General features: G+C 27.9%; 5 protein-coding genes across 6 annotated transcripts; 2 read left to right on the plus strand and 3 right to left on the minus strand.

Annotated features, from left to right (window-relative positions):
• Positions 1 to 775: 775 nt before the first annotated feature.
• On the plus strand, positions 776 to 7,019 carry LOC117238404 (histone deacetylase 6). Its single transcript, XM_033503278.1, has 19 exons — positions 776 to 1,098; positions 1,622 to 1,795; positions 1,852 to 2,271; positions 2,342 to 2,439; positions 2,531 to 2,704; positions 2,777 to 2,969; positions 3,094 to 3,153; positions 3,344 to 3,433; positions 3,521 to 3,627; positions 3,697 to 3,840; positions 3,922 to 4,028; positions 4,108 to 4,277; positions 4,375 to 4,715; positions 5,104 to 5,299; positions 5,378 to 5,507; positions 5,608 to 6,153; positions 6,222 to 6,388; positions 6,477 to 6,764; positions 6,844 to 7,019. The coding sequence occupies exons 1-19, from the start codon at positions 1,096 to 1,098 to the stop codon at positions 6,916 to 6,918; spliced, it is 3,483 nt and encodes a 1,160-aa protein (XP_033359169.1). The 5' UTR covers positions 776 to 1,095; the 3' UTR covers positions 6,919 to 7,019.
• Positions 7,020 to 7,082: 63 nt separating this feature from the next.
• LOC117238408 (GPI mannosyltransferase 4) lies at positions 7,083 to 10,047 on the minus strand. Of its 2 annotated transcripts, none has more exons than XM_033503282.1 (4): positions 9,590 to 10,047; positions 9,430 to 9,485; positions 8,475 to 9,013; positions 7,083 to 8,389 (listed from the first exon to the last, which is right to left on the minus strand). In XM_033503282.1, the coding sequence occupies exons 1-4, from the start codon at positions 9,765 to 9,767 to the stop codon at positions 7,480 to 7,482; spliced, it is 1,683 nt and encodes a 560-aa protein (XP_033359173.1). In that variant the 5' UTR covers positions 9,768 to 10,047; the 3' UTR covers positions 7,083 to 7,479. The 2 variants fall into 2 exon arrangements, with proteins under 2 accessions (XP_033359173.1, XP_033359172.1); XM_033503281.1 differs by having other exon boundaries at positions 9,085 to 9,485; positions 9,590 to 10,046.
• Positions 10,048 to 10,733: 686 nt separating this feature from the next.
• Positions 10,734 to 14,795, plus strand: LOC117238407 (transmembrane protein 214-A). Its single transcript, XM_033503280.1, has 9 exons — positions 10,734 to 10,954; positions 11,171 to 11,367; positions 11,463 to 12,146; positions 12,225 to 12,435; positions 12,564 to 12,703; positions 13,420 to 13,546; positions 13,680 to 13,936; positions 14,004 to 14,155; positions 14,217 to 14,795. Exons 1-9 carry the CDS (start codon positions 10,828 to 10,830, stop codon positions 14,341 to 14,343), a joined length of 2,022 nt encoding a protein of 673 aa, XP_033359171.1. The 5' UTR covers positions 10,734 to 10,827; the 3' UTR covers positions 14,344 to 14,795.
• A 347-nt stretch (positions 14,796 to 15,142) lies between these two features.
• Positions 15,143 to 17,092, minus strand: LOC117238414 (putative deoxyribonuclease TATDN1). The gene is made up of 5 exons (XM_033503291.1): positions 16,938 to 17,092; positions 16,604 to 16,783; positions 15,773 to 16,166; positions 15,506 to 15,709; positions 15,143 to 15,355 (listed from the first exon to the last, which is right to left on the minus strand). Exons 1-5 carry the CDS (start codon positions 16,975 to 16,977, stop codon positions 15,250 to 15,252), a joined length of 924 nt encoding a protein of 307 aa, XP_033359182.1. The 5' UTR covers positions 16,978 to 17,092; the 3' UTR covers positions 15,143 to 15,249.
• A 438-nt stretch (positions 17,093 to 17,530) lies between these two features.
• LOC117238409 (dolichyl-diphosphooligosaccharide--protein glycosyltransferase subunit 1) lies at positions 17,531 to 19,529 on the minus strand. The gene has a single exon (XM_033503284.1). The coding sequence runs from the start codon at positions 19,401 to 19,403 to the stop codon at positions 17,577 to 17,579; it is 1,827 nt and encodes a 608-aa protein (XP_033359175.1). The 5' UTR covers positions 19,404 to 19,529; the 3' UTR covers positions 17,531 to 17,576.
• Between the last annotated feature and the right edge of the window lie 33 nt (positions 19,530 to 19,562).

Below are 19,562 nucleotides of genomic sequence, written 5' to 3' on the forward strand. Positions count from 1 at the left end.
TCGTAAAATTGCATACGATGAATGCTTGACACATTGTTATGATAATTTAAATAATATATAATACAGTTACTTATAAAATTTTATTACTAAAATAAGATTAAATGAATATAATCAATTCAGTAAGCGTTTAGAAAGAAGAAATATTTTTCATGCAATAATACTGTGTTAATTGTCTAAAATTTGGTTTTGTTATCTCTGTTAGTTCTTTCAACTTAGACATGGAATGAAGTTATAGAAGTAAATAAAAATGTATTGAATATTTGTATCTCGGTAGCACTTTCAACCGGGAAGAAATAGTACCTACAACTATTTACTTAAGTATCTAAGATTTTCTAAACGAACATATAAATACTTCCCTCGATAGCTATACTTACTCGGATAAAATTTCTACTTCTTAGCAAATCATAAAGAATTACTATATATCAATGTAAAATCTTTTGATATATGTACTTATAAATCATTGTAATATTTTACACCTTTTCATTATAACTATGATTTCAATTAAACTAGTATTAAATATTTTTATTCAATTGCATATTTCGTATCAAATGAATAGTGTCATAGAATTTTTATGAAACTAATACAACCATACGAGTCATACGACTGAATGGAGATTGTTAGGAAAAATAAAATACGCTTTCTTCTCAATATTTTCTTTCCTTTATCTCTAAAAATTTTATAAATATCATTAATATGTTATGACGACCAATCAGAAGACTGAACAGCTTCGAACCGGTGCAGTATATCTGCATGCATGTTTAGGTGTGAACTGGACTCGACAGATGTGGATTTCGTTTATTTTCAAAATTCGTGATTCTATCTTGGATTAAATGATGGCATCACTGTAATTTCAATTGTCGCCTATAACTCGAATGGTCTTTATTGGAATTGTACGTATAAGAATAAAATTGAAAGTGAAAAATGAAAAAAGTCGGGACAACTGCATTTTCACAATGAAGATATTTGATTCATATAAAATAAATCTGATTTGATTGACAAAAGTCTAAAGTTTCTCTTTTGAGCATGACTTGTTTGTAGAAATTATCTATTAAAGTGCTTCTTTACTGAAAATTTTGGGGTTACTTAAAAACACAAATGGTGAGAGGATAAATTTTCTTAATCATATATATTCGTTATCGTTGATTATTTGAGTAAAACAAACATGATAGGATTTTGTGCGCCACGATACGCTGAAGTGGAAGGGGTAAACAAATAGCTAAACAAGTCTATACAAGTCTATACTAAGCTATATGTCTCATAACGTCATCCATATATAAATTGACAACATTTAGTTTCTTCACAATTTTTGTAATTTAGTAAATAAATATCCTTGCATTAGATTTTATCGCGCGTGTAGTGTTTTTAATTATATTATTTCTCTTCGTATTTATCAGTGTTATTTATATATGCGATAATACTTATAATTGAAATTCAATCACTTTGAATTTTTTCTATAAATTCATTTTATTTTTAAGTAACAATGTCATTGTGCAATTAAGGCTTCTTTTGACACAGAATTAAAGATCTATTCTATGTTTTATTCTACAATATACATTCTTGTAAAATTAACTTATTTTTCATCTATTTTTTTGTATTACATGTATAAAATTGATCCTGTCAGTCTGATCCTGTGATCTGCAAAAATTTATACTCTGCTGTTAAACAATTAGCAGACAGTGAAATCGAGTTAATAAAAGCTATAGAAAATTCAGAGAAGATAAATAATAGAAATATTAAAAATACTATGTCTGTGACAGATAAGAAAAGTGCCAAAAATTCTGCAAAAATGTTTAATGTAAGTATAAATTTATGAAAAAATAACAATTGATACTAATTGTGTAATTTAATCAGGTTCGTCCATCTGCTGCTTTAATAGCAGCTAAACATGAAGCAACGCAACGTGTATTACAAAGAAAGAAATCTAACAATGTTTTTGTACATGATATATATCAAAAAGCTATTGATGCATATAATATAAAAAGGAAGGAAACTGGCATTGTATTTGATCGTTCTATGACAGAACATAAATGCCTTTGGGATCCAAGTTATCCAGAATGTCCTGCTAGGTTGATAAGAGTTATGCAGAGATGTGAGGAGTTAGGTTTAATAAATAGATGTAAATTCGTTACACCAAGACAAGCCTCAGAGGATGAAATACTAATGAAGCACAGCCAAGAACAGATAGATATTTTGAAGGCTACTGATGAATGTACAGATGTAGATAGTTTAGAATTATTATCATCAACATATGATGCCATTTATATACATCCTGTATGTACTTATTTTAAATATAAGATCAAAATGTTAGATTTAAATATTGATTTATTTAAAATTGTTCTAGTCTACCTATCAATTGTCTTTGTTAGCTGTGGGTTCAACAATAAATTTAGTGGAAAGCATTTGCAAAGAAGAAATTCAGAATGGTATGGCCATTATAAGGTAATGTAGTAATGCTTGATTGATACATAAATGAATAAATAATAATAATATAATTGAAAGTTATATTTTTTTATTTCTTAAAATATTTCAGGCCACCAGGACATCATGCAATGAAATCAGAATATTGTGGATATTGTTTCTTCAATAATGTCGCAATTGCTGCTGAAAAAGTTTTAAGTAGCAATTTAGCTAGTAAAATTTTGATTGTTGATTGGGATATACACCATGGACAAGCTACTCAGCAAATGTTCTATAATGACCCACGGTATGTAAATACTTTCGAACTTTCTCTAAATGTTTTTGAATAATTTTTGTATTACTTGGAAATTCTGTACAGAGTAATTTATTTTTCAATTCACCGTTATGAAAATGGAGAATTTTGGCCAAATCTTAGAGAATCTAATTTCCATTTTGTTGGAGATGGTTTAGGAGAAGGATATAATTTTAATGTGCCACTTAATAAAACTGGCATGACCAATGCTGATTATTTAGCCATATTTCAACAAGTTTTATTGCCAATGGCCTATGAGGTAGTATATTATTGCAATTTATAATAATCCAAATAATGTAATATTAATGCAAATATATTGTATAAAATATCAATATAATTTTCAATGTGATTTATATAAAATAAGCCAATTTTAATTATTCTAGTTTCAACCTGATCTTATAATAGTATCAGCTGGATATGATGCAGCGTTGGGCTGTCCTGAGGTAAAATAATAGATATTACTTGTTAACTTTTTTTTTATCTTAGTTTAATTCAGATCTTGTGATTGTCTCGGCTGGATTTGATTCCGTGATTGGAGACAAAAAGGTTGATATATATAATAAATTTAATGTTGTTATATATATCAATAAATTATAGATAATAATTTCAATGTTTTCATTTTATGATATCCAGGGTGAAATGTTGCTAACACCTGCATGTTATGCTCATTTACTATCATCATTATTGAGTTTAGCCTCTGGGAAAGTTGCTGTTATATTGGAGGTATAAAATATATTTTCATTTTGTTATTAAATTTTTATTGCATATTTATAGCTTTCAAATATGCTTTCATTATATTTCTCGTTACAGGGTGGTTATTGTTTAAAATCATTAGCAGAAAGTGCAGCATTAACACTACGTACTTTGTTAGGTGATCCATGCCCTATGTTAGAAACTCTTACATTACCTTCAATAAGGTAAACCTGAGAATTCTTAGTATGACATATGCAATTCATTAATTACGTTTATATTTAACATGATTTTAGCGTACGTGATACCATTTTAAATACAATTTATGCACATAAACCATATTGGAAATGCTATCAATACCAAGATACATACAGTATTAATAGTACAACAAATAATAAAGAAGGAAGTACTAATCAATATTTACCGGTAGTTACATTCAAGTAAGAAATTAAACTAATTTTAACAAGAATTTTATTGTATTTAATTATTATATAAAAATACCATTTATATATTTATTTTAGAGGAACTGATATTAAGCCTGAAGTGTATGAGACTCGAAATTGCTACCCAACTCAAAATAAAGAAGTTATCGAAATGATAGAAAAGCAGTTAAATGCATTAATACAGTGTAAATATCAAGTTTAATAGTTAATAATAATTAATCCTATATATAACAACAAATTATATAAATTTAATTTTTTCTTTAGTTACTAATTTATCTAAAGCACCTAACAAAGTGTGCATTGTTTATGATGATAGAATGTTAAAACATTGTGATATGTCTAATGATAATCATCCAGAAAAACCACATCGTATTAATATTATTTATAAAAAATATCAAGAGTGCAATTTACTTGATCGATGTTATGTGCAACAGGTATGTTCATGTATTCACTTTGCATTATTAAATCTCTTTTATTAACACTAAATTTTTTATTTGAAATATTACATTTTGTTCGTTGATTATTTTAAAGGGACGAAGTGCAACAAGAGAAGAATTAATATTAGTCCATTCAAAAGAATATATAGATTCAATAAAAGATACAGAAAACTTAAAACCAAAAGAGCTAAAAAGGCAGGCAGAAACTTATAATTCGGTTTATTTGCATCCTGAAACCTGGACAAGTGCCTGTATATCAACTGGATCATTATTACAAGTAGTTGATAGCGTATTAAATGGAGAAAGTCAATCTGGTATTGCTATTGTTAGGCCTCCAGGCCATCATGCTGCAGAGAATACAGCATGTGGTTTTTGTATCTTTAACAATATTGCTGTAGCAGCTAGATATGCGGTAGAATTTCATCATGTAAAAAGGTATTATAATTAATTTTCTTTTAACCGTTTGAGTCCCAGAGATCTTTGAAAAAACAGAGTCGAAAAATTCCGAACAGCCAGATAGCGCTTGTCTTAATCGATTGCGAAGAGAAATAAGCGGTGCAATAGCGCTCGTCATATTTGTTATTTTATGAAATACATCTATATTATTATATATGCGTATTATTAGCTTATAAATACTTCAAGTTTTGTTCAATAAAAATTATTGGGAAGATAACAATGAAATAGAAAATACCGTCAATCGTCCGTAGCGTTCAAATGTACTGGGACATTTCGACACAAAATCTAAACAGCGCGATCACGCTGCTTGGGACTCAAATGGTTAATAACGTACAATCTTAGTACAAAGAATAATATAATTTTTCAGAGTATTGATAGTAGATTGGGATATACATCATGGTAATGGAACTCAATCCATCTTTGAGGAAGACCCTAAAATTTTGTATATGTCTGTCCATCGTTATGATAATGGCAATTTTTTTCCAAATTCTAAACGAGCAAATTACTCTTATGTCGGTTCTTTATCAGGAGAAGGTTTCACTGTTAACATTCCATGGAATAAGGTTGATTTTAAAAAATATGCTATAGAATAAGTTACTTAAAGCAAATTTATCATCATATATTATTTATGTGTTATATAGAAAGGAATGGGCGATGCAGAATATATAGCAGCATTTCAACAGATAATAATGCCAATTGCTTATCAGTTTAATCCGGAATTAGTCTTAGTTTCTGCGGGTTTTGATGCATGTATTGGGGATCCTCTAGGAGGTATATATGCAATTTTATGTCTTTTACAACTGAGAAAAATTTAGATATTTAAATATTATAATTAAAATAATAAATTTAACTTAAATATTTTTTTTTTAAGGTTGTTTCGTGACACCAGAAATGTACGGACACTTAACACATTGGCTATCTTCTTTAGCTAATGGTCGTATTATTCTTAGTCTTGAAGGAGGTTACAATATTAATTCAGTCGCGCATGCAATGGCTATTTGCACAAAATCTTTGCTTGGTGATCCTTTACCGATATTAGAGAATGGACAAACTCCATGCGCGAGCGCTATTCACACTATAAATAATGTTATAAAAACACAAAAACAATATTGGGCGCATTTAGTATTTAATTTATCTTTACCGAAAGAGAGAGTACTTCCTAAGCCCAAAGTTCCACATATAAAGACAAATGAACGTGTTATAGACAGTGAAGAAATATTAAAGCATTCAGAATCTAAGATAGCATTGGAAGAAATAGAAACAGAAAAAATGCAAACTAGGCAGAAGAATCTTACAACTTGGAAGCTGATAAATAAAGTGGCCTCACAAGAAGATTGTGAGAAATTACAGGAGTTTCTTAAATCTGTACATGAGCGATGTACACATACGACAATTAATACTTCTTATAATGACGAAGGTATGGTAGGTTAAAAATATATGTGTAGTCATGTTGTATAGGATTATTGTATAGGATTATTTTTATAGGTTCCAAGTATACAAAGAAATGCATGAATCAGGATGAAGAAGAAGAACATTCTGATGAAAATATTACCAATTTTGCTGCTGGTAGTAGTGGTGAACAAGGCGAAAGAGCAAGTGCGCAAATGACTGGAAATAAAAGTTTACATGATTATTTGTTGGAAAATTCGCAAGTAATTAATATTTAAATTTTGACATTATAAATATTTATTTAAGATGAATTATGATTTTTACAATTGGAATTTATTTTCAATTTTACAGGCATTAGTGGATGGAGACATGTTTGCAGTGATACCTTTACGAGAATGTCCACATTTGGATAGTGTCAAGGATGTACCAGTTTCTGGAATTGATATATATTCACCATGTATAGAATGTGAAAGCAATGTTGAAAACTGGATCTGTTTACAGTGTTATACTGTTCACTGTGCTCGTAGTATTAATCAACATGGTTTAATACACGCTGAAGAAATGGAACATCCATTGGCCCTAAGTTTCAGTGATTTATCAGTTTGGTGTTACAAATGTGAGGCATACATAGATAATGTGGTAAGTTATAATAAATTTTTTTGAAGATATTCATTTTACTATAATTTTGTCTGTACAATATGTTTGATAATGTTTATAGCGATTATTTGCCGCGCGCAATGCTGCACATCAAAGTAAATTTAATGAGGAATTACCATGGACATATAAAATATAAATGATAATTGAAATAAACATGTATTTAAGAAAAATTTATAATTAACACTGTGTATTTTATAATATTTGTAAATCTATAAAATACACATTTTAATTTCCGTATCATGTTTAAATAAATAAATAAAATTTTCTATGCAGGATAATAATCATTGAATAAGTAGTATATTCAAGATGGAACTAAATAATTTTATTGAAAGTGAAATTGTAGATTGTAATGTAACACATATTGATTTTAATATTACAACATTATTTAGTTTAAATAATTTTTGTACATATATTTACTTTTATTTTTAAAAATTTTAATAATGCATATTTTAAATATCTTATATGGATCCTAATTTAGGATAATCTTACGAGTTGTTTAATGTAAGTTTTAAGTATAATATTGCTTTACTGTTAAGAATTACAAATATTTTTTCATATTATATGAAGTAATCATATATTTTTTCTTATTATAGTAACAAATGTACTTATTATATTGACTAAATGGTAAATAAATACGTATTACGTTAATTTAACGATTAATTTAAAATATTGTAATTATGAATTATAATAATTCCTTTCATGATATATGTATATTTTTATATTTATTATCTACTAAATACTCAATTCGTATTAATAACAATTGAAACTGTTGAAAAACCTCAAGTATGTTATCCATAATTTCAGTCAATCTATTCACTGAAAATGTGGTTAGATTTGTTAAACGCGTAATATTTTTAACGGCTTTTGAAAACGGTAATTTTTCAACTGTAATGTGCGGATAAAATTTATGTGCAATATGATAATTGAATAAATTTATACTATTTTGAATAAAAATAAACTCTTCCAAATCTGTAGCAGGAAGAGCATAATACAATCTATATGGTACCTTCTTGGTGACATACTTATATTCACATTCACGAAGTTTCGAAGCAATAACATTACATACATCTCTTAAAGATTTTGATCCTTGTTCATAAAGATAAAAATCTTTTATTAATTTATACTTATGATTTGCACTACTTACATATGTCTTTTTGGTATTTCTTAAATGTAAAAGTGCTGTTGGTACAGAATAAGTGTGAGATGTAAATAAATGTATATGCGTAAGATCTGGTTTTGCTTTTAATTCAGTTGCTATATGAGATGATAAGGGTAAAACTCCACCTTGATGAGCAAATCCATAGAAGAACGTTAATACAATATTACATATAAACCAAAAAATCTGTAGTTTATTCAACTTATTTCTTGTTGTAAATGCATTTGAGGACTCATCATTTTCTGCAATACGTGCGATAGTGTCAACTCCTGATGTTTGACTTATATTTGGTGCATACAAAAAAGTTAAAGGTAACAATATTGGTATAATAAACCTAGGCTCTTGATGAGGAAATATTGATAATAATATGATAGGTGTAATAAAAGATGTTGTCATTAAACCAACAACACTTTGTATTCGTGGCAAATTTAACCATTGTGCTTTTAAACCACTGTAAATGACAATTGTCCTAATTATTTCGATTTATTAACTTTTTGTGTAATATTGATTGTAAACAATACTATTGAGATATTTACCTGTATAATAGTTTTCCAAATGTACAAAGGCCAATAACTCCAAGAATATTATATAAAAGGGGTACATTTACTATCAAATGTAAATAATGAGGATGTAAGCCATGATCCTGTAGGTTTTTAGTATTTGAATTGTATCTGAGAAAATTCAGTGGTGTTACCACAAAGTTATTCATGCTAATGTCAAGATTACCTATCTCTGCCATTGTTAAATAACCAAAATAAAAGCTATCAACTAAAATAAAGAAAACAGTGGTTGGTATTCCACAGGCAATGAAGGTGAATATTCGAACATGAAAGTCTCCAAAACCTACAGTTTTTGAACCTAAACCTCTCTGTAGCCAAAAGAATATAGGAGCAAAGGCAAATGCAATGAATGTTGGTCTATTGAATATACCAATCACAGTAACTGTTGCAATTTTTATACAATGATTTAAAGAATGTGGCGGCAATGTAGTTTTAAGTTTGTAGTATTTTACTCTTTCTATACCAGTTTTTGCTTCATTATATTTATCTGATAGATAATCACTTTGAACAACTACCTAAAATGATAAATATTACACTTTATGAACCAGTCTATAAATTCTTATCATAATAGTACATATGTTAGTACCTTTTCTGAATATGCCATAGAATATGATGTATAATATAATAGTAAAGCTGTTAACACCAGTTCAATAGTATTTGATAATGTATGAGTGGCATAAACAAGCATAACATAGGAACTGGCATAAATGATCAGTCTTATTTTGTAATTTTGACCATATATGTAACAGATTTTATACAAACAATAATCTGATATAAAAGATAAGCCACACACTAACAAACGTGGAGATGATATAAGAAAATATGGCGATTTCAATGATATACCCAAATAAAAAACTGTATATTTCGAAAGTCTCTTCAAAATTGAATATGGCATACCAACTATGATTTGTGGTATTAAAACAGTTCTTACGGGAAACGTTGAATTAAATTCCCACGGTTTGTTGACATCAATGTCAAAATAATCCCCTACAAAATATAAATTCCCCCCATAATTTGTTTATATTATAAATTAATATATAAACATATAAATTAATCATGTTATTCCTAGACAATAACATCATTGTACTTACCAGATATGACTTCGATAGATTGAAAATATTCGTCAGGATGAATATATCCTGTTTGAGGAACAAGAGTTAATATGATTCTTAAGATTACTAAGATCCAATAAAGGCTCATTTTTCTTTTTATCGGTACAGCAGGTTTGTATTCATCTATGGATCTACGATATTCATTTTTAAAATGCATTTTTGTTAGCAAACAGTCTCGAGCAACAATTTTTCACAGGATGTCAATTTATCAAGGTTAAAGAAATTAGTAAGACTCTTTGATTATCATTATTTTTTGATTATTAGAGGATATATAATATATGTTTCAGTCAAATAGTATTTTGTATTATTACATTATCTTTATTCAATCAAATAATAGTTAATTTGAACATATTTACAACATGATATTCCCTCTTGCATTGTCGCATTATAGCACATATAAAATATGATTATACCATACAATGAACAACACAGATTATAAGCGTTAGAGACGACATAACTATAGTACGAATCTCTGTAGCATGTATTGCATACTATCATACCAAAGAATAGAGTCTGACCATATTCATACTACATATCTATGTCACATCATATAATTTGTTCTTATTTATTTTACTTTTTCTTGAAACAGGACTGATATGAAAATTAAATTTTGTTTATGATTCATTGACGACGTAAAAAAAATTAACTTTATAAAATTGTATATTTATTTTTTAGTTATATGTAATTTACTGTAATAATATCTTTTAAAAGTATTATTTCATGTAAACATTGTAATTTTGTGTATTTAATTAAATGAGAAATATTGTGTTTTAAGAAAGAACTCTTTGATTTCTTTCTTTTCGAATAGCAGGAACACGTTACAGTTTTTACATAATTAAATATATAAAACGCTAAATTGTATATATTTGTAAATATAATATCAACATTTATTATAAAGTGAAAGAAATTTCTAACTGAGTTAGTTTCTAACTAGTTATTTGCTAGTTGATAATAAATTGGATATTTCATAATTATTTATATTACTTATAATAAATGTCATGGTAATGTAGATATTACATGTTATTATTAATTACCTATCTATAAAAGGACTAAGAAAGTTATTTCATGAAAGAGTAGCGCGTGGCAACTTTCTACGCATGCGCGACCACGTACCTACGATATACGGACAGCAACATAACTGCCAACTGCCAACAAACACTTCAGTACCTTTTAATAGCATTATTAGCTGCCCATTTGTTTATTGCATTTATAGCATTATGTCGTCTGGTGGATGGGAAATAGTTGGAAGAAATAAGAAAGACAAAAGCAATGGCAAGATCAATAAACTTACAAAAGTAGAAAAAAAGAAATTTATCGAAAATGTACCAAAAGTGGAAGATTTTCGTAAGTGTCTCTACTCAGCTTTGTATAAAATTGTTATCACTTTTATATACTACTACTAATAAAAATTCTTAAAGTTTATAAACACTTTTATTCAAATAAAATGTTATTGTAAAATTTGTTTTATATATACATTCAAAAATAAAGTTTCTAGATGAAAATATGTTTATTGCATTATACAGATAAAAGTATGTTAGTTTAGAACTTATCTTTTTTCAGTTCCCTTAAGTCAAGTAAAAACATTATATGATAATTTGGATAATAACAAGGAAAATAAAAAGCCGTCAAAGGAGAAAGAAAATAAAATGAAAGAGAATGAAGAAAAGAAGAAACAGCAGAAACAGCAGCAGTCTGAGAAAAAGAAGCAAGAACCAAAGGAAAAACCCCCAAAGTCTATAAAAGATGCATTAAATGTGGTATATATATATATATATATATATACTTTTAAAAAATGTTCTTTATGTATAATTTACAGATAAGTTTATTGATATTGAAATATCATTTCCAACAGATTAATGCAGAAGAGCTTCGAAATATTTTTACTAGTAGTCAAACTAAATTTCCTGAAGCTCCATTAATTTGGTTAAAAGATCTTGCTGCCTTCCTTAATATAAAAATACCTGTTGATAAAGAAGATGCAGTCTTTTCTGGGAAGCCTAAAGACTATCCTTTAAGTATAGTACCTAAAACAATTTCTTCCATATTAGAAAAGGCAATTGATATGGCAGGCAAACAAACAGCCCAACTTTTTTATGAAAATACTCTTACTACAATGGCTACTGATATGGTTAAGGGATCACCTGCTGTGGGTCATAAAATATTTTTACAACTTCTAGCACGTATTAATCCTGAAATGACAATTGCTAACATTTCTAAATTGATGCGTGTAAAAAATTCCTATCAAAATAGAAAAAATATTGGTCTTTCTTTATTGTGGGCAATCTCACAAGCTGGTAGAAAAAACTTAATTGTGGGTTTGAAAGTATGGCATGAAGTAATGTCTCCTATGTTAGAGACAAAGAGTTACTGTAGTTATGTAGCACAAATTTTGAATGATCTTGTATTTGGGCATGACATCTGTTATGATCTTAAACCAGAACTTTATCTTGACATTGTAGAAGATACATATTCTGGGAAATTTAATATTCCTGTTTCTGTAAGCGGGGAGATCAATAACAGCATTGAAAAATTAAGAGTAGGTATTTGAGTGTTATATTAATACAAAACACCATTTTAGTATGAAATAGACATAATTTTTTTTTATTCTTTTTAGTCAATATTGTTTAAAAATAAGAATATAAGTTATGTGAAGCTGTTTGAATTGTTAATTACAAAAGTTACACAGAAGGTAGATACAAACTATAGGGATGAATTAATCAAAGCACTTGTGACTTGTTTGGCTACAGATCCATTTTGTTTCTTTGTGTGGAGGTCTGTTTATGCCAAAAATTTATATCAATCTCATTTGATTTTAATGCATATTGGTAAGAATAGTGATTTAACTTTATAGTTGATATATATATATATATATATATATATATATATATATATATATATATATATATATATATAATGATATATATATATATTAATTTCATTTAATTTTTTTTAGATGCTAAATGGCATGATTTGCACATAACATTAGAAACAAAATGTTTAAAAGAAACATGTATAGAATTTCAGACAATTAATGAAAGGTGGAAAAAGGGCAAAGATGAAGGTCTTGCTAATAATTGTAGTAAGATATGCAAGGTAAATTTAAATATTTGTTTTTGTATTAAATAAATATATTTAATATTTATATAAAAATAATACTTTTTGCCGAAATTAGAATGTTTTATACGCATTGTGACAAATGTCTTGAAATATGGAAATAATCCATGTAACATTTGATTATTGTATTATACACACGTATATGCGCAAAGCATGAGTGTCAGCGGAATACTACGTAACGTATATATCGCGTGTAGACTAATTGCCTGTTTGTCAGTGAGGAAAGACGTTTAAATACCGGTATAATTTTCCAGCAATAACCTGCAAAATTTGCATTTGAGCTTGTTTTTATTTTGAAAAATCGTGAGTGTAATATTTGAATGATTTTGAGAAATTTGAATTTTAAATATAGTGTAGGTTAGGTACGTTTGTTTTGTCGGAAGGGGACTATCGATCGCATATTGTCCCTTCAGCATCGCTACTGACGACATTAACATCATTTATCGCGTCATTCCTTTTTTGTACAAAGATACATATTACAGACAATATTTTAGAATAAATAATTTAGAAAATATTTTCATTTCTTCATCAACTCTGTGAATAAAAAGTACGTATTCAGAAATTAAATTCATTTACATATATACATCTGTAATAAGATTGCTCTTTTGATAATTGATATTGACCTTTAGACTCGTTATGTTAAATAGTAAATAAATTAACATGTAATACATTGTTCTATTACACTTTTATTACAGGCTTTGTTACTGAAAATGACAGCTTCTGCTAATAAGAAATATTCCTGGAAAAAGGGAATTATTTTGTTATTACTTTTTATTAGTGCCATCCTTGCTTATGACATATACAAACATGATGATTTTAAAGGTAAATATATATATATATATATACACACATACACACAATATACATACATATATATACAAAAAAAGAAATATTCAGTCTGTTTGAAATATTATTTAAGTATATTAATTTTTATATTTATAATATAACTTTTTAGTAAATAAGTTTTTAAAAAGAACTGGATTAGTTGCCTATGGACAACAGTCATGGATTGTAGTGCAAGAATATTCTACTAAAGCACTTGAATTTATAGAAGATACTTCACCAGAACATTATAAAACAATTGTTGAAACATGTAAACCTTATATTAAATTAGCAGGAGATGCTTATCTTTTAATGAAGCATCTTTCTCTTAAAGTTTTTGGTAATATTGCAGAATATATTGGAAGAAATGGTCCACTGATTGTACAAATAGTAAGTCTTAATGATTTCAATATATAAGTTGTAGATACTGTAAGTAAATACTTTGCTTGCTTTATAGATAGAGTATTATGTCCCAGGAATGTTGGATGAAATTAAATTACGAAGTAATCAAGGTTTAGAATATGTAAAACTTTACTCAAATTTATGTGTGGAGAAGTTGAATGAACGCTCAACTGCAACACTTCAATGGCTAGAACATAATGTCTTTGTGTAAGTACATAAAAAGTTTTTGAAGTATGAAGAGTTATACTTTATAATATTATGTTTTTAGTGGAAAATTAAGCCCAGAAAATTTGCAAAATTATGCCTCAAAAGCTATTGACACCACACAGACATTAGCGAGTCAAACTTATGATTGGGTGTATGAAAAGGTGCAAACACTTTCTAAAGTTCCATGAATGAAATTTATTAAAAGTTGCATACCGATTTTTTTCGGTGATCAAAAAAATCTCCTTTCATACCTCTGCATTTAGTTCTACAATTCCAAACTTGATATTATACATTTCCAAATATATTGTGACGGCCATTTTACCTGTGATATTTGAAAAATGTATCATACCATTAAGTATGATATTAAGATCCATAAATTTAATGAAAATGTCAGTTTCTTTTTTAAGTTACTATTGTCAAAATAATTATTAAAGTAATATATAGACTACACTATATGTATGTAGTACCAAACTTAAAACCTCATATTTGTATATTCATTAATATATTTTCATTTAATGTTTCTAATATGGTGTTGAATAATAATATAATAACAAGTTGATTTATAAATCGGACAATGTATTAAATAAAATTACTTTTTGGTATTATCTTTTTTTTACAAAAATAAAGCTAGATTATTATAGATTATTGTTGATTTTATAGTACATGTAAAATATTAACTTAATGTCATTGGATACAGCAATAATAATAATAATAATATTCATAGGACATACAGAATAATGTTGATAAATATATGTATAGTAATATAATTATTATTATAATTATATAATAGCGCTAATCATGCAACTCTAATGGTGATGATTATAGTGACAATGATAAATTTAACAAAAAAGGAGAAACAAATATTAAAGTTTTATATGGAAAGAGATCAGTGGAATGTGATACTCGTCACATCCATAGAACTATGCGTGTAAAAATGTATTTCATTTCCTTCCTTTTCAGAAATGATTTTAGTAGAAATTATGTTTATTTTTTTTATATAATTTCACAGCATTTTTCCCTGATTATATGTATGAGCGTGCAATACTAAAACGCACACTGATTATGAAGTTAATGTTTCAGTTTGAATTACTGTGTTAAAGTTCATGAGGAAAAAAGACTTTCATTGTATTTTTATATATTTGGTTGCATAAATATTCCTCTTCTTCGTCTCTAATTCGTGCAAGTACTTCCAAAATTTGGCTGTAAAGAGAAATCAAATAATAATATATATTTCATTCCATAATTAAAATCTTTTTGTTTTTTAACAAGTATGCAATGTAAATACAATTTAATCATAATTATATCATAATAATTGCAAATTTTAGTTTAAAAATTGATCAATATATTTACACTATGGTACATGGTTCGTTTCTTCCTTTAACCATTTTATCAGATTGCCATTTTTCCTTTTTAATGGATGGAAAATGAGTAATAACATCTTTTGCAGAAGCATGTGTAGGCCTTATCTCACACCATGGACAATCAGTTTCTATCATCAATTTATCTGATGGTATAGTTGTAACAGCGAAAAGGTTTTCTTCTGTTTTTAGAGAGCTATAAATAACATCATGTATTAATTATTTGATATAAAATAAATATGTTACTTATTTAACATACCATCCATTGATACCAATATACAACCCCATTTGTAAAATGGAATTAGCTTCTTCTGGGTTACCATCAAAAGAGTGTACAACACCAGCTGTTAATGTATCTTTATGTTTTCTTAAAATTCTTACAAAATCTTCACTAGCATTACGGCAATGTAGAAACATTGGTAACTTTAAAGTGGAACATAAAGATAATTGCATTTCAAAATATTTCTTTTGAATATCTTTGGAGCAAAATTGCAGCCTATCATAATCTAGTCCCATTTCACCAATAGCAACAACTTTATCTTTATTGTCTGCAGCTAGATCCGATAATGATTTGAGATATGCTTCTGGGTTGCCACTTTCTTCAAATTCATTACAACGTGTCGGATGACAGCCAACTGTAGAAAATAGTCGCTCTGAAATATACGTAACAGTCAATATATGAATAAATTCAATAAAAGAGAAAAAATAATAATATAATATGTACCTAGGTATTTCCATTGACATGCATTTTGTTGTTGTAGTTAGAGAATAGAATCACAACACCATTGCATCTCTCTTTCACTGGTTTCTTCATATGCAATGATTGTATTTCAGTCTAACAATAAGAAATAAACAGTAGCTGTACATTATAACAATAAGTCTTTACCCTCACAGTTGAAAGCCTGTAAGGTGCATAAAATGTTAATTGTACCAAAATCATTGTACTTTTTGTAAAACATTAATATCTCTACATAAAAAATAGAATTTGAAAATTATAAAATATAGCTGCCTGTGATAGAGAGACGCGACAGTACACCAAGTTATACTTAATTAATATTATGTTTTCATTATTTATACAAAAGCATCTCACCATCTGTTCGTGCTATTTCAAGAGCCTTTTTGCTTTCTTCTATATTACCGGCAGTGATTATAATTTTTGAAATATTATTATTCCAACTTCGTTCTAAAACTTTATCCAAATCTGGTAGATGTTTTTGTGATCCATGATAAATTCCTTGATACATAGGATCTGTCAAATTGGCCCCGATGTCTGCATTAAAATTAACAACGGTAGAATATATTATTTGTTAAAGTATAACCTTTTTATAAATATCTTAAAAAAAACACAAAGATACACTGTAGTTTATGCATAAACGTCGATTATTAAAATGTTAATACGATTACTGAATAAAGAATTTAATTACCTATAAATTTTCTTAAATTACTCATTCTACTACCGAGCATTCAACCTATCAGTGAAATGACAGTTTTCTCAAACACGATGCTGTCTGAAAGGTTAGCAGGTGTCTTATTTAACCGGCGTTGTATACATACTAACATATGAGTGGATATTTGACATGCCATGAAAATAGAAATTATATTTTTTTGTCATTTATTGTACATGCAATGAATTTAACTACAATTATATTTTGTGAAAATCAATGTAATTTTCATTGGATGTACTTTATATTATTTCCTATTCTCATTTCAGCATAGCAAGTATATGTATTTTGTACTTATAGTATACTACATACTTCCATATATTGTGTCTCTGTAATCCTTTATAAAGAATTACAAATATAAATTCTCTACTTCGAAGTAGCGACTTAAAATATGCGTCATTATTATATCATAACCAAATGGATAATAAAAATATAAAATGTATAATTTATAATATATATTTATTACAAATTGTTTATTACAATTTTTTTTATTACAAATTTTAATTCATTGTAAAGGAAACGTTCTTTCAACTTATTATTATAACCTATTATTTAAATTATTTTTATTGAGTCTCTTGTTCTCAAATATTTTTTTAACTGAAAGTATTCAGGAATATGTTATTACTGTAGTGATTTTATGATAGAGTTTATTTTCTCAACACATTCTTCTTTTTTCTTTGTAACAGCTGCTTCTGCTTCTACAAATTGTTGACGTCCTATCTTGCCTGGTACTAATTTGTCTACATACAATGCTTGTTGTTGATTATAAAGTTCTTTTAAAGTTCTATCATATTTCTGTAATTCTTGAATACGATCATATACATCTCCTGATTCTCCTTTCAAGCGTTGTGCAATTTCAGTAATAGAACTGGTTGCACTCTTATATTCTTGATTAATACCTTTTACTACAGATAGAAATGCATTAGCATCTTTGTTGGCTTTAAGATATGCTAACTGATCATCTAGTTCATTGTAAGAAGTTACTCTACGATCTTGTGCAGCTAAGATCTTTTCACACTGCCCAGCAATTCTTAATTTACTTTCTGAAACTTCATCTTTGTCAATTGAAAAATCAAGTCTTACATAAGTAATTACTAATAAAAATAGTAAATATAAAGCTGCAGCTACAAGCAATGGTTCTTGTAACATCAATATACGTGGAAATGTATATTTTAGTTTAAAATTCTGAATATGATTCTCAACTAAATTCTTCTTAGTAACAGAAATTACTGGACGACCAGTAGTGTCTAAGTATGTGTAATAAAGAGAATCTGGCAAACGTGTTGCAGAATATGGAAGGCTTAATTCAATATTCTTGGAACCTTCTGGTAAGATAATCTTTACAATTAATTCATCTACAACCATATCATCAAAAACATGATCCAACAATCTCATTTCTAAAGTATATAGATCTCCAGAATGGAATAAATACTCATAGCTAGGTACATTATATCCAACTATATATTTAGTTTTCCAACCACCAAACAGTGGAAATCTTGGGCGAAGATTTAGTTCTACTGAATCCTTTTTAATACGAGTATGTGATGTTGAAATGTTACCAATTTCATCTCTATAATAAATATCAGAGGCAGCTGCAGGTAAAATGGTATCGAAACTTTGAATACTAGCTTCCCATGATTTTGGTTCTCTGGCAAATTCATATCGTGAAAATGAGCCTTTTAGTAATGCTCCAGTATGTAATAAGTCAATATGTTCTTCTACTGCTATATTACCCCAGTGTGATATTTCAATATTCCTTTCAAGTCTGGTAACTGTGAGGAATTTATTGTTATTTTCAAAGTGTATGTTTAATTCTTCATAAGAAAATGGAGAAAGTTTCTCATATGGACCATATGTGATAAATGAATCACTCTGCGAAATAGGTTTAAATTTAGTGTAGCTTTCAATATTACGTGATGGTAAAGATACAGTGGTTGTTTGTTTCATTATGCTATATGGTGCATAAAGATAAATATTTCCTATATATTTTACTAATTGTTTTTCTTTTTGTGTGATCTCTTTAGGATGAGGTATAAGTTCATGAGCTAATATCCATTCAATTTCAACAGACATAGTTCTTCCAGGAGACAATGGGTCTTTTAATTCAATTTGATAGAAAGTTTCATCTGGATAAGCATTTACCTTCACTTTGGTTAGCTTTAATTCAACTCGCACAGGTTCTCTATAAGCTGCTATGTAACTAAGACTACTTTTTTGTTCAGGTTCCAGTGAAAAAAGGAAATTTCGCATGTGTCGATCTTTACTTCCATTTTCTAATATAAGTCTAGTTGTAATTTTTGTTAATTGAGATTGCAGATCAATATGTTTTTCCACGTTCTTAAAATTCAAATCGGGATCAATGGTGCTGGCAGTAGCAAAAGATTGGATATTTAATCCGAAAAGTAACACAATATTCCATAGCAATATAATTGAACTACGACTAATCATATTTTTCACGTAAGAATTTCTTTCAGCTCACTGTTGATTGTCGTTTAACACTCTTAACTAACCGGTAAACGAATTTCAGTCGGTATCATCATAGACGTGGCGTTTATCTAAAAGCACGTATTATGTAGACGCGAAACTCATATACGAATTATACGATAT

Source organism: Bombus vosnesenskii, unplaced genomic scaffold, assembly GCF_011952255.1.
Source record: "Bombus vosnesenskii isolate JDL3184/JDL3185 unplaced genomic scaffold, Bvos_JDL3184-5_v1.1 scf7180000013492, whole genome shotgun sequence".
NCBI classification, from domain to species: Eukaryota; Metazoa; Arthropoda; class Insecta; order Hymenoptera; family Apidae; genus Bombus; species Bombus vosnesenskii.